The sequence below is a fragment of the Blennius ocellaris genome (assembly GCF_963422515.1).
Source record: "Blennius ocellaris genome assembly, chromosome: 1".
NCBI classification, from domain to species: domain Eukaryota; kingdom Metazoa; phylum Chordata; class Actinopteri; order Blenniiformes; family Blenniidae; genus Blennius; species Blennius ocellaris.
Window position 1 is genome coordinate 23,265,438 of NC_137650.1, and position 13,313 is coordinate 23,278,750.

Below are 13,313 nucleotides of genomic sequence, written 5' to 3' on the forward strand. Positions count from 1 at the left end.
TATGCACTTTTCAGCAGGTTTTACCTTTAACACTTTCCTCCCGGGGTTGAGATTAGTGCTCACCATGCTTGATTTACTGCACAATTACTGAACAAGAGCTCTATCTAATCAATAAACAGGAAGGGGAAAAGTGGTAGGCTTTGAAGTATAGTTTGAGATTTCTTGCACGATTGAGCAGTGTATATGGTGTAGCAATGAGGGGCAGTGTCTCTGTGATGCCAGTCTCTGAAAAAAATAAAACTTATACCAGCCATGCTGATTTGCTTTACCCACTCTCTGAGCATCTTTACAATGCTTACTGTGGTGGAAAATGACTTTCTTTTTAACTGACCACTCTTAAAAAGGAGTTCAGTAACAAATTGTGTAATGAGGTTGTTCCTGCAAAACATGATATTAAAATCACTGAAATTGTCTCATAAATATGGGGATGAATTTGACCTTATAACTTATGTGCACAAGTTACAAGAAAAAAGCATTAAAAATATCCAGTGTGGTAGCCTGCTATGCCCTGTATTAGATGTCCCCGAATGGGCAGCCAGCACAATGACCTCCATGATGACACTTGCTAATGGCATGAGAAGTTATTTTGGGACGCTCCGATGACCGTTCATCATCAGGTCTTTCTGGGGCTTATAAAGCTTTTTGCCAGCATGACCACAGCAATAGGCCTCTTCCAATTAGTCTGGTCTGTGTTTGATTTTCAGTGATGACAACTATATCTCCGCTGCAATTATGCTGCACTGGGAATGATGAAGGTTTAGGTTATTGATCCACAATTGATCAATCTGATCAATGAGCACTTTTGTTTCTTTCTATTTTTTTAATGGAAAGTGGGGTTCTTTTTCTTTTTCTTTTTTTTTTTTTCCTTTTGGCTAATGAGCAGGCCCGACAATGACCCGTAAAGATATTTTTGTTTGCAAGGCCATATTTATTAGTGATAGAGCCGCCTATGCTCATGGAAAAGAGAGGGTGGGGGGGTGTACAGAGCACTATTTTTCAGCACAAGTGCACAGCATCCCTGTGGGCATGGGTCAACAGCTCTGATGGATCTGATGGGAATTTAGTATTTGTGGCTCTGTATTTTATCTATGCCCAAATACTTCTAACTGATAAAAAGAAATGAAAGTTTGTGGGTAGAGGGAGTAGCTGCTGGACGCAGGGTTTTTGCGCACCATTTAAAATGTCCGTTTTTATAGCAAGTTTGTAGTGTTGGAAAGTTGTTAGGTAAGACTGGTGGGTGTTTGATGTGGGAACTGCTTGAAGAACCCTCAACAGCGGTTTCACTCCAGCAAGGTACTTCACCTTCCATGCAAATAAGCCCACATATAGACCTACTCTGTATAGTCACCTCCACTCAACCCCACTCATTAATTTTCATTTTAAGAAGTGGACCTCTCAAAGGCCACATTGCTCCTTTTGTCAGTGTGGTGCAGCTAATAAAGATAGCTGCATAAGACTGGGTTAAATATTGACACTGGCTGAGCACATCATCACTGTTCTTAATTAGCCAGTGCCTCTGGTGAGCTTCTGTGAGAGAAATGTAAGAACAACTAAACATTTCCCCTCGTGAGATCTCAAACAACACCCTCCCCAAAACACATATCTATGAATTTTACATTAAAAAAAGATACAGGATACTCAGAAAACATACACTGTTACAGCTATCATAGCCTTATTGCGTAGCCTGAAGCTGCAACCAATTATGTGTTAATGAAATATTTACACTACCAAACTGAGAACGCCAGGGGTGAAATCTAGATAATACAAGCTTGAGAGGAGACTAGATTCTGTGTCTACTGTCTGCCGCTACGTCAGTGAAAAGTTGGAACAGGAGCTCCGCTAATGACAATAGGCTTCGAAGAAAGAATGTGAGCACACCTGCAGTTCAGTAAGCATGCCTTTTGGTCACCCCTATTGCTGTGGGAACATTTAAGGTATTTTGTGGGTCACAATAGTAGGAGTCAAAGGAGACTAACTGTGACAACTGTTCTCTTGCTATCTTTAACAGACATGCTCAGTTTTATTGCCCAGGGTCGTTGATTTCTGTTGACAACTCGTTCACAGTGATATGGCAGTGTTTCTGCATTCACTGCAGAGTGTGATGTTTGTTCTCGAGAACTAATTGTGTTTGGGTAATGTTCCTGCTCTGAATTTAATTCTCACTGACTGCATTAATCATTACAAGTGGTGTTTGCCTGTATCTTAATCCAACACCGTCAATCCCCCCCCCCCCCCGACCCCCCACTCATCCTGCAACTCACCATTTTACTCCATGTTAGAGGGCTTCTTCCACTCACCATCTCTCACCAAACTGTTGTTATTGGAAAATAACGATGAGTGGCACTGAGGTTTTGGATACTTTTGTGAGTTGTCTGAGTTGCAATACTGCTTCCCGTCCTCCACCGCTCCCACATCTGTGAACACACATCCAGAAAGCCAATCCTCTTGGTGTTATCTATTATGTACTCTCTTGAATTGGCATTCCCAATATGCTTGGTGAGTTAGCCTTCACAATTGTCTGCATACCTACAATTTTCTAATTAGGTATTCCTACTGATGACATACAACAACAAATTGATTGATAGCTGTTTGTGTCCTCCCTTCATTCAGTATTGTAGGTCTTGATAAAGTCATGATGGCCGAAGTTCTTAAAAAGAAAATATTGTTTTGGTTTAATTTCAGTTGGTTCATCTTTGCTCTTGGAGAATACATTAAAAAAATGGTTTGAAATTTGTGTAGTCAGCCTTCAGTTCTGGAAAGGTAGTTTTTACCGGATAACAGGGAAGTATATTCTTGGTATGAATTTTTTTTCTTTTTACCAGGATTGTTATAACTAATGACATGTTACAACACAAAATTAGTTCTTTTTATGTCTGATGTGGTGGGTTATTATTGTAATAAGAGCATCAGAAATGACAGACACAGGGAACTATTATTGAAACACAACATCTGAACATCTCAGGCTGTTGTGCACCTCCTGTTTTGCTTAAATGAAAATCAGAAATGTTGCTCCTCTCCACTGTACAAGTAATTATTGTCACGGCTGTCCAAAATGAGTGGTTATTATGTAGACACAGTGTTTTGGGTAATGAAGAGAAGGGCCAGAGCAGGTCTTGATTTGTCCCATTCTGTTTCCAGATGGTACCTTGCCAGTACACATGTCATCAAGTAGCTGTAACAGTTGTTTGGGTACCCCCATGGCTCCACCCTGCTTTCGCCTCCTGCAGGCAGACTTATTGTATTGCAATTTTGGCAAGCTCCTCCCAGCATGGCTTTCATAAAAGCACCAGGAGGTTAAGCTGTTAATTAGCTACTGAAAGAGGAGGCCAACAGCTTGCTGTTAATTTGCTTTTCTCTTTTTTTCTTATTGAGGGATTGACATCATTTCCTGCCTGCTTTTTTGGAGTTATTGCCATGTGTCACAAAAGCAGAACCCAGCTCATTAAGAAGGGGAAATATGTGTTTATCTGGCTATGATTAAAAGTGCACATTATGTATGTATAGCCATGCTTATCCAAATGTTCTTAATGAGAGAGACCCTGAAAGGCAGTGTTGGGCTCCTGTGGGCATAGGCCCAGGCTCGTTATCACCACACAGGGCATTGATCTCTCTACCGCCCGCTTGCTTATCCTCCTCCTCCCCTTTCAAAGACAGTGAGTCGCACATGAATTATGTGGACACATTGATCAGCTGATTGAGAGCTATTGTTTAGAGCCCTGGGTCATTATTAAAGGAGGGATTACCCAACCCTTGTTTTATACGTACATGCGGGAGAGTGTATTACTCAGCTCCTTGTCACAGCGCATACTCCCCTTGGCTCACCTTAGATTTGCAATAGCTGCACAAAAGCGTGCACACTTACACATACACATACACAGACCACATACAGCAGCCTACACAATCAACATGGCCCAAATGACTGCCTGCATTGATTGTCTTCCCTCTGCAATTATGTTCCCATTGTTTACTTTCTAGCATCTTACTCATTCAAACGGAATTCAATAATTATTGCTTTATTTAATGTTAAAGTAAGTAAGAGTGGTGGGTGCGGAGCACCAGTAGCTGCATTGTCTTTAAGTGTCTCTATGACCCCTCCCAAAGCTACTTTGTTTCATAGGTCTGCGTTAAGTCATCCTCTCCAAGGACACTTCCAGTGATCCATCTTTACATTGCTGCCCTTCCTTATGACACAGTGGTCCATTTTGTTTCCCCCATTCCTCCTCGAGACAAATATGCAGCCCATTTTTATTTGGTAGTGATAGATTATTTCTACAGCAAGGCGGTAGAGGAAACAACCTAAAACATTATGGGATGTCAGAGGGACAGGATACAGTTGAGGAGCGGCTAGGATTAAAGAGAGCAGGAACAATAAGGACTAGGGTGGGGATGAGGTTCAGGAAGCGGTAGGTACGCCGTTTGGTCCAGGAATACACCGTCTCCTCAAGCCACAACTTAACGTTTAGGCATGTTGCAACTTGGCATGGCTAATTCAAAGCAGTCACCATGCTTTGCACTCAGTGGGGCCTCTGTGGTTGGAGCTGTTGTTCATGCTGCTGGCAGACAGGGAATCACAGGCCAAATTGCAAGCACTCAGTGACTCCAGTCACTGTGCTTGCTTTGCTAAATAACCTGCTTATGTTCCAGGGGAATCCCAGAGTGCAGATTTATGAGAATCAAGTTACTAACAAATGCACAAATACACTGCTGCTGAGAAGAAATGGGTCAATGCATTGAAATATTTTCATTCTCTTGACTCCAAACTAAATCTTAAATCATTGAAATGATCAGATTTTAAGTTAGACTTCTGTTCTCTTCATAACCTCACAACTGGCTGACAATTGAGATATTTGTTTTTCTTTCTGGTTCAGTGTGTTTTTCTACCAAACAGGCACATTACATTGTTTCTCTTCAGATTGAAATACAGTTACCTCATTGGTTAGAGTGATGCCATGACCTCACCATGTTTGAATAACAAAGCCAAAACCTGACTCCTAGCTTTGTAAGATAGAGCATATAATATTTTCATAGATCTGCACAGATCTGCTCTATTGTGCTGCAATGCCTGGCTTCAGGTGTGAATTGCAGTTTTTTTTTTTAAGCCATTCAAGCCTTCTGTGAAGTACACGTTTGCATGTGTATACACACACAGACAAGAGCTTTTAGTGCCGAGAATCAGGGAGACAATTACAAAGCAATATCCAAGCAGATACTCAGTGGCTCTCTCACAGAGGGAGTTTGGCAGCTCGCTGAGAATTGATAGCTATTTAGCTCACAGATAGTCATCTGTTTTAATGCATTAATTTTGTATTAACAGTACTGCTAAATTTAATGGTGGAAATTAGGCTCTGATCATAATGGTGTGTGTGTGTGTGTGTGTGTGTGTGTGTGTGTGTGTGTGTGTGTGTGTGTGTGTGTGTGTGTGTGTGTGTGTGTGTGTGTGTGTGTGTGTGTGTGTGTGTGTGTGTGTGTGTGTGATTGTGTGTATATTTGAGAAGTTCTTTTTGTCTATTCGTTCGCACGTGTTTGTTGCGTGTACATGATGTATTATACAGCTCCTTCGGGAACCATTCTTTGGAATTACCGGCTTTCTGTCTCCCTTCCACCCTTCCAGTAATACCCACCTCTATCTTGTGTTAGCTGGACTCTCTCAGCAACCACACTGTTTTGTGTTAAAGGTGCACTTTTACTTTGCATTTAAGTGGTTGGAAATGCAGATGTATGCAGTGCTCTGGGTGGGTGGTGATACCGATACAAGCACGTATTGCCCACTCAGAGCGCAGGGTGCACTGTAGACTTGTGAGAGAGAGGATGGGGTGGTGCCCACACTGCCCCGTCCCTCTTTACCTGAAAAAGCACAGAGCACTGATTCAGCCTCCACAGAAAGAGGAAGAGAGATGCTTGAAAACCACGATTGTATATTTAAATCATGAAAACCACCACAGTTAGAAATTAAGCTTGTAACTGGACCTTTTGACAGATTGTACTTAAAAATCTCTTTTGAAAAGATTTCAGGTATACATCTAAATATATTGTCATTTATACATTATATTTTTATTTCTTATTCTTTAAAGAAAATGCGTAAATACAATTATTTGGATTTTACTTTAAGTGTTACCTTCGAGATGCCCCTATATGCACCACAGCTCCACTGCTGTTGGGGCCTTGATAGGGCGGTTAGAAATCCCAGAACTGGGCAGACCGACCCCTCCAAGCCCAACATGACTTTTTCATTAAGCCGCCAAATTCCTGCACTCCAGTTGGAGGTGATTTATCAGCTAGGGGCTTCATTGCAGGTTCATAGGAAACAGACATGGGCCCTGTCTCATGCATTATTATGTTTCACATTTTAAGTGTGTGTGTGTGTGTGTGTGTGTGTGTGCGTGTGTGTGTGTGTGTGTGTGTGTGCGTGCGTGCGTGCGTGCGTGCGTGCGTGCGTGCGTGCGTGCGTGCGTGCGTGCCCGGGATTGAGCGGGCCTGTGAGTATACTGTGCATAAGCTGTGTTTGTGCTTTTAGACATGATCCTCAAAGTCTCTCACACGGATAATTCCTCAGGAATCCACTGAGAATCAATGTTGAAGAAGGTTTGTGTTTGGTATGATCAGAGAGTGCCTGTTCTCATGGTCCAGCTGTGCCGTTCTCCTATGCACCGTGCAGTTTTATCTCAGTTCTCTCTAGAATACGGAATGAGTGGAGACCACATCACTTTTCATTGATTTGATCTCCTCCCTCCATCATTGACTTTAAAATGCCCCAGACTGCCTTGGGTCATGGCTTGTGCACCAGTGCAGAGATGGTGAGAGTACCTTACAGGTGTAACCATCTGACATTGTCGACAGAGCTACAAGCACCGGGGCAGACCAGTTTTTAGCTCTGTTTAGGCCATCCTCTTGGCCAGTCAGGTTTATAGTGAATTATGGGTGATTCTAGAGCAGTCGGTCTGAGGTTCACTCCTATATAAACCCTGGGGTTTTTATGGGAAACTATAAAACTCCATAGATTTTTTTTTCTACCTCATGAGATTTGCTTTGAAGTTTTGGTCAGGTGCTGTCATATTTTAAGCATATCCTCTCACAGGTTTTTTGAAGCCTTGAGTAATTTGTGGCATGCATTTTTTTTTTTTTTTTTTTTTAGTTTCAAGACATCTGCTATGACTAAAAGCTATTTGATTGATTTGGTGTCATCTATAACTGAATCTGTCTCTCGGATTTCTGTCTACCTTAGCTCTGATGCAATATTTGTGCTCACATGAGAAGGAGGAGAATGAGGAGGGCTCTCACAATATCCCGCAACACCTATTCATGACATCATGGATGGCTTAAAGCGAGGCGAGAAAGGAGAGCACGCAGAGCTTTTTACAATCACCTAATAACTCTATTACATGAAGCTGTGGGGCTCACAAAGAGGGAAAAAAAACCCCCTCTTATTCCTTTTCCTGGAAGCAATGTCTTAATGCACATTTTAGGTGTAGAAGTGAGAAATATGAAACCAAAGAGAATGAAACACAATAGCTCAGAAAACCCCATAGCAATATTACAATATTGCCAGAAAATTAAACATTAGGAGAAAGGGACAGGAGCATTTTAGGGAAGGCATAATATTGTTATGATTTCTTTTTTCACCAGCCTGTCAACACCTGATTTAGATGTAATGTGGTTAAATGGGTAATGTTTCCACTGCTTTTACCTCCTAGAGCCAAGCACACATGCCACCGACTGCAGGAGAGGATAGAGTGCATTCATGGAGATGAAGGTTTTGGTTGTCTGATCCTTTATCACAAGTGTAATTATAAACCCATGTTCTCAGTTAAATTGATAAAAGGGGGATTATGTACAATAAATGTACACTTTTTTAAAAAGATGATCAAACATACTCGCATTTCCAGTTTCAGTAATAAGCTTTCATCACTTTTGATGATTTGAGTGATACGCATTCTTAATATTACAGGTTAATTCATGTGCAAATTATGCGCCCTATGTATGAATTATCATTTGGAGGATTTAGTTATGATTATATATTTCAAATAGTTTCTTTTTTATTTAATCATAGATTTAGATATCCAACTGATTATTTAAGTGCCCAATGCATATTTATAATACTTTCCATTCTCAGCATGCTTAACAGGAGGGGCAGGGCCTCAAGAGATTAGATGAAAACTTTTGGTGATTGACATTGATTGTAGCCCCAGAAATTGACAGCAAGACTCTGGAGTTTGATACAAGTGCAGCACATGACAGGCATGACACCAGTATCCATACCGAGACTGGGGCTTTTATTGTAAACATGCAGCAACAATCAGTGTGACGCTTTAGGATAATGGTCAATAACTCTGTTGCTCACACCAGGCCCAGCCATATTGTGTCGGCCTTGCATCATTGATTGAGCCATGCAGGAGGTAATTAGACTGGAGCTTGGTGGTGTGACAAGAAGTTGTGGTGGCATGGTGTCACTACGGGGTGTTACGCATGTTGCGGCACGGAGGGTGGGCTGCAAGCTGAACTCAGCATGGCGTTGAGTCTTGGAGGAAGTGCTCGGGTTGACAGGTCAATACTGATGCTGATTTCCTGTCCTCTGAAGGTTGTCCTCCTGTTGTGGAATGCTGCATTTTCCCTCCGAATGCACTCAGTCTCCCTCCTGTCTCACCGCCGGCTGGCTTGTGCCTCTCTTTCTCTATGAGAGAGCAAGGATTTAACTCACCGTGATCAATATTTAGTATCCCATGCGTGAAACAGGCAGATGTTTGGAGTTTCCTTTTCAGAGACGGGAAGCTTCTGTTGAGTGAAGGGGATCAATGCTTCCTTCCGTCTGTGAGGTTGCAGACCCACAGCTTCTGAAGGGTGGCTGATGCGATTCTTACCCGCCCTTGGGCCCCTGAGATTTGCGTGGCTCCCAGGCCTCTCCTGTCCTGTTAGCCCACTGATACAGACACTCACACAGACAAGTGTGCAACCCAAACAGTTGTCCTGAAGTGGAAGAGGTCTGGATGTTAAACAACAGGGCTGTGATTGAGAATTGATTTGTTCATTTGCCAACTGTGTGAGTGAAAGTGAGTCGGTGGTGCCGAGCCAGCTATCTGCCATCTACAATAACTCCTTTCTTTCTCTTTTCCACTCTGTTTTTCTGTCCCTTTCTTCCTCTTTTACTCTTCCTCTGTCCCTCTCTCTGAATTCCCTCCCACCACAGCACCTGCAGCAGCACGAGAATGCAGTGGAGGGTGATGCCTGCTATTATCATTGTGTGCTCTGCAACTACTCGACCAAGGCCAAGCTCAACCTGATCCAACATGTGCGCTCCATGAAGCACCAACGCAGCGAGAGCCTCAGGAAGCTTCAGCGCTTGCAGAAGGGCCTACCGGAAGACGACGAGGACCTCAACTCCATCTTCACCATTCGCAAATGCCCTTCCTCAGATACAGGTCAGAACATAGCTCTGTGGCTATTCACATATTTTTTGTATGTGTGTGAGTCTGTGTTTGTTTCTTGATCTCTCCACAAACACACATCCGTTTGCTCAGCAGAGACGTTTTACATGATTGAAATGCCGAAACACTTAGTCACATTCTTTTACCATGTTCCTACTTCTATGTTTACTTTCCGTCAAGATTATCATGGCCATGATTGGATAACTTCTGCTTGGAAATGACCATATAAAAATATTTTTAAGGAGCACTTTTGTAAAAAATCTTTTAGTTTAATTAGAAAAAAAAGGCTTACTTCCACAAAATATTCCCACACATACAACAATTTCCTTGCCAAAAAGAAGGCTTGGGTAATGGATGCTGTCTTTTTAACCATTACTGACATATTGAGACAGAGCACTTTGTCTGTTGAAGGAGAAGCTGAACAGTAGCAGCTGCAACAACACCAACACCAGAAAACAGGCGCAGCCACAACAACAGAAGCGCGACTGAAACAAAGTATCTCAACTGCCCATTTATTATGGAACTGATTAAGAAGAGTGAGCAGTGGTCAATTAACACTCTTTCTTAGTAGAGATTTGGTTTTCTAATCACTTTAACTCCTGTGCCCTGACAAAGGGGCTCTATTGTGTGTCTTTCCAAGAGGGAACCATTACTTCCCTCGCACACATACTCGATGGCCAGCCTGTGAAGACGCTTTGTTCCAAGGAGGCAGGGATAATGAAGCCAGCGTCCGGGAAATTGCACAAAAGGCAGTCACAGATCTGAAGCAAATCATTAGAGAACATATTTAGCTGAGCAATTAGGGACAATTAAGCTTTCTGCTCGCTGCATTCCAAATATGTTAATGACTGCAGTACAGTGGACAAGCAGACACGCAAAGGAAAGAGGAAGGGCCATTAGGTTAAAAGGGATGGGGAGATGGTGAATGAATATTGTTTTTTTGGTATGTTCAGACAGTAGTAGTTGTGTTATTTGCAAATAAGTGTTTTTTTCTTACTTAGTAGATGTGATCATCAGTCTTTTGCCCCCCCAACCCCTTTTTTCCTTTTTAATATGTTTGATATCTATGTTTGTAATAATATGAAGCATACAGGCTTTGAGTTAACATGGCTCAGCACTGGGCTTGTGTGTGGGCAGTATCATGACACATGGACACATCAGCAGTGGTTGCTGTGTTTGTACTGAGCGATCAAATTACAGTAACCATCATTTACTTTGAACCAGAGCACTTGTACGAAACAGAACTGCGAAGACCTTCAATTTTCACTCAAATCCACAGCGTACTTTAGATTTAATGTTTTTCCCTTCATATTGAGCATTTTGATAAAAAGATATGACAATGCATTCAAATTCTCGCTTTTGTTGTGATTTCTTGATTTTAATGTTTCACGGTTTCATTACCAGAAGTACTTGTGAAAGATAAATCTATAATTAGTGATAATGGCCTATTATTAGTAAGTTACTCCTATAAAACCACAACCGTTGGTTGATGTTGACCAAACATCTCTGTCAAGTTAACACTGCAATGATCATAAAGCTTTTGCTTTAATCATTAATTCTATAATTACTGACTCCACACCACTGAAGTCTACCATTTCACACTCAAGAAGCATCAGCTGTGTTGGTCCACCACGTAGCCCCACCCTTCAGCTGGGGCTGGACCATTCCCACCCAGTGTAATGTTTAACTTCCTTTCCTGCAGCTCTTCTGTGGCACAGGGCTCTTTTTTGTGGTTGAGAAGTAGTTGCTAAAGCGGTGGAACAGTCCCTGGTTTGTTAAAACAAAGTTGCCCCTGGATTTCTGGGTCACCTCGACAGTAATTCTCTTGCCTGCTGCTGTTCTGTGATCCTTGCGAGTGTTTCTCTGTTGGTTTAGGTGCAGAGCGTGCATGGGATTTTTCCCAAAACATTAGAAATCTACTTTCTCCACACACACAAAAAGCCTACTACAATGATCAAACATATGTCAGAATTACACAGAGAGGTGTTTTGAAAAGGTAGCGTGACATAATTCTTGCATACAAAATGTAGACAATCTTCTGAGTCTTGAGCTTTATAGTTGAGTGATAAGTTGTTGTGACAGCAGGGGAATAAATTTGGGCGAGCTCATGCATGATATGGGAAGATTTACAACTTTGCATAACAATGTTTCTTGTGAGAATGCAGCAAAGGTCGACTGCGGGGATTTCGTGCTACTTGGATGTCGAAGTAGAGCAAGGACAGCAGAAATTAAGGCTTCTTTTTTAATTAGGCTAACACAGGGATAAGAGCTCTGCATTGTTTTAATTCTTGCCCATCCTATAAATGTGCTGTTTAGGCATGTTGCCTTGTGACCCCACCTCCATTTGTCTTCTTTAACCCTTTATCTATGGGGAAACAAAGGAGATCTCGGAGGGACACCCATCCCCACACAGCTGCCCTGTGTGCAGAGCCCACGGAACAAAGCTCAGTGCTGACTTGAACCAATGCTTCAGTGTGAGCTACTAGTTTTAAGAATAGTAAGAATACCAGGTGGCAGATTTACGCAAAAATAGTTGGAATATCAACATGACAGGGGAAGTGTGAAATGTTTAAAACTCCCACAAAGTGTTCACTTGTGAGGACAGGTGGTGTGACAGTATGAAAACAAAATATATTTTAGGTTCAGATGTGGCTGTGAAAAGGTAAAACCAAGTGTTCTGTACAGGGGTTAATGGTGACTGCTGAAATCTGGCAGTGTCAAACATCAAGTTCTATATGTTTGACAGTGAGCTATAAAAAGCGGAAGAGCGGAAACAGTAAGATATGGATGCAGCAGAAATGGCTGGAGTGAGTTTGGGGAGCTCACATGGGACAGCGAGTTTGACACTTGACTATATGATGACCCTATTTCGTATGAAAGACGTGCACCAGGGCATATAACTCAGTGACACATTGAGGTTTCTCATTTCTTAACATTTAATCGACTGTAGTTATTATTTTTGAGAATAGAGCAGAATGAGATCATGCCTTTTATAAAGGGCAAAGTTAAATTGCACTAAAGGGTGAAGGCCATTCTGCAAGAAATTATTTGCATTACGATGGTGTGTGCATGAGCGGCAACACAAAGAGAGTGAGGACTGGGGGTGGGGAGGGGGTGTCAGTGCAGCAAAGAGCATCTAATAATCCAAAAAATATTGCTATTTTTCAGTGATGTATATGTGTGTGATTTTTATGTATGTAGAGCAGGCAAAATGGTGAATAAACGTGGCTGACACTGTGGATTAGCTCCTGCTGTAAATCTGCCTCAGTCACAGATGGCAGGCTCTTGATCGCTGGGCTGTGACGGCTTGGCTCACATCGCAGGAGGAAATCCCTGTCTGTGAGCCTAGGAGGCTGGGAAGGAGAAGGCTGGGGCCGGGGCCACCTGGGCAGCCACCAGTCATTGTCTCCTGTCTGTGTGGACACAGTGGCCTGGGTATTCAAGGGTAAAAACTGTTTTTTGGGAGGGGTTGATCTAACTTTGACTCTGCGGCTGCTGCTTGTAAGTGGAACATAAGCCTCCAGTTTAGATCTGTGTTACTTTTAATGACCAGTTTGAAAAACTGGGCAGGGGAGCGGTGTGCATTATTAAATGGAAATGAGACGAAAGGATGCATACAAATTACTGCATAATAGTGGTATCCAATATGAGATCCAGCACTTGTTTTGCTAAAAGGGGTGCACGTTCAGGGTCACACACCTAATAGCAAGGCCTGTCCCGACAACAGAGGTATTTCTCTTCGCCCCCCCCACATGCCCCCACCCGCCTCATGCATAATTCTTGAGACAGTCTAAAAAAGCTGGAAAATACACTGTGACACGGAATAATGCACTAATAAAGCAAATAGAAAGCAAAGTCACTCATATTTTAGGGTTTGCACTAAACCCTGCAGCT

General features: G+C 42.3%; 1 protein-coding gene across 1 annotated transcript in view; it reads left to right on the forward strand.

The window, feature by feature from the left end:
* Positions 1-13,313, forward strand: part of zfhx3b (zinc finger homeobox 3b) — an 83,137-nt gene that overhangs the window by 20,340 nt on the left and 49,484 nt on the right. Inside the window, exon 4 of the mRNA XM_080499083.1 lies at positions 9,182-9,413. Within this exon, the coding sequence (XP_080355209.1) occupies positions 9,182-9,413 (232 nt within the window). The remainder of the gene's footprint in view (positions 1-9,181; positions 9,414-13,313) is intronic.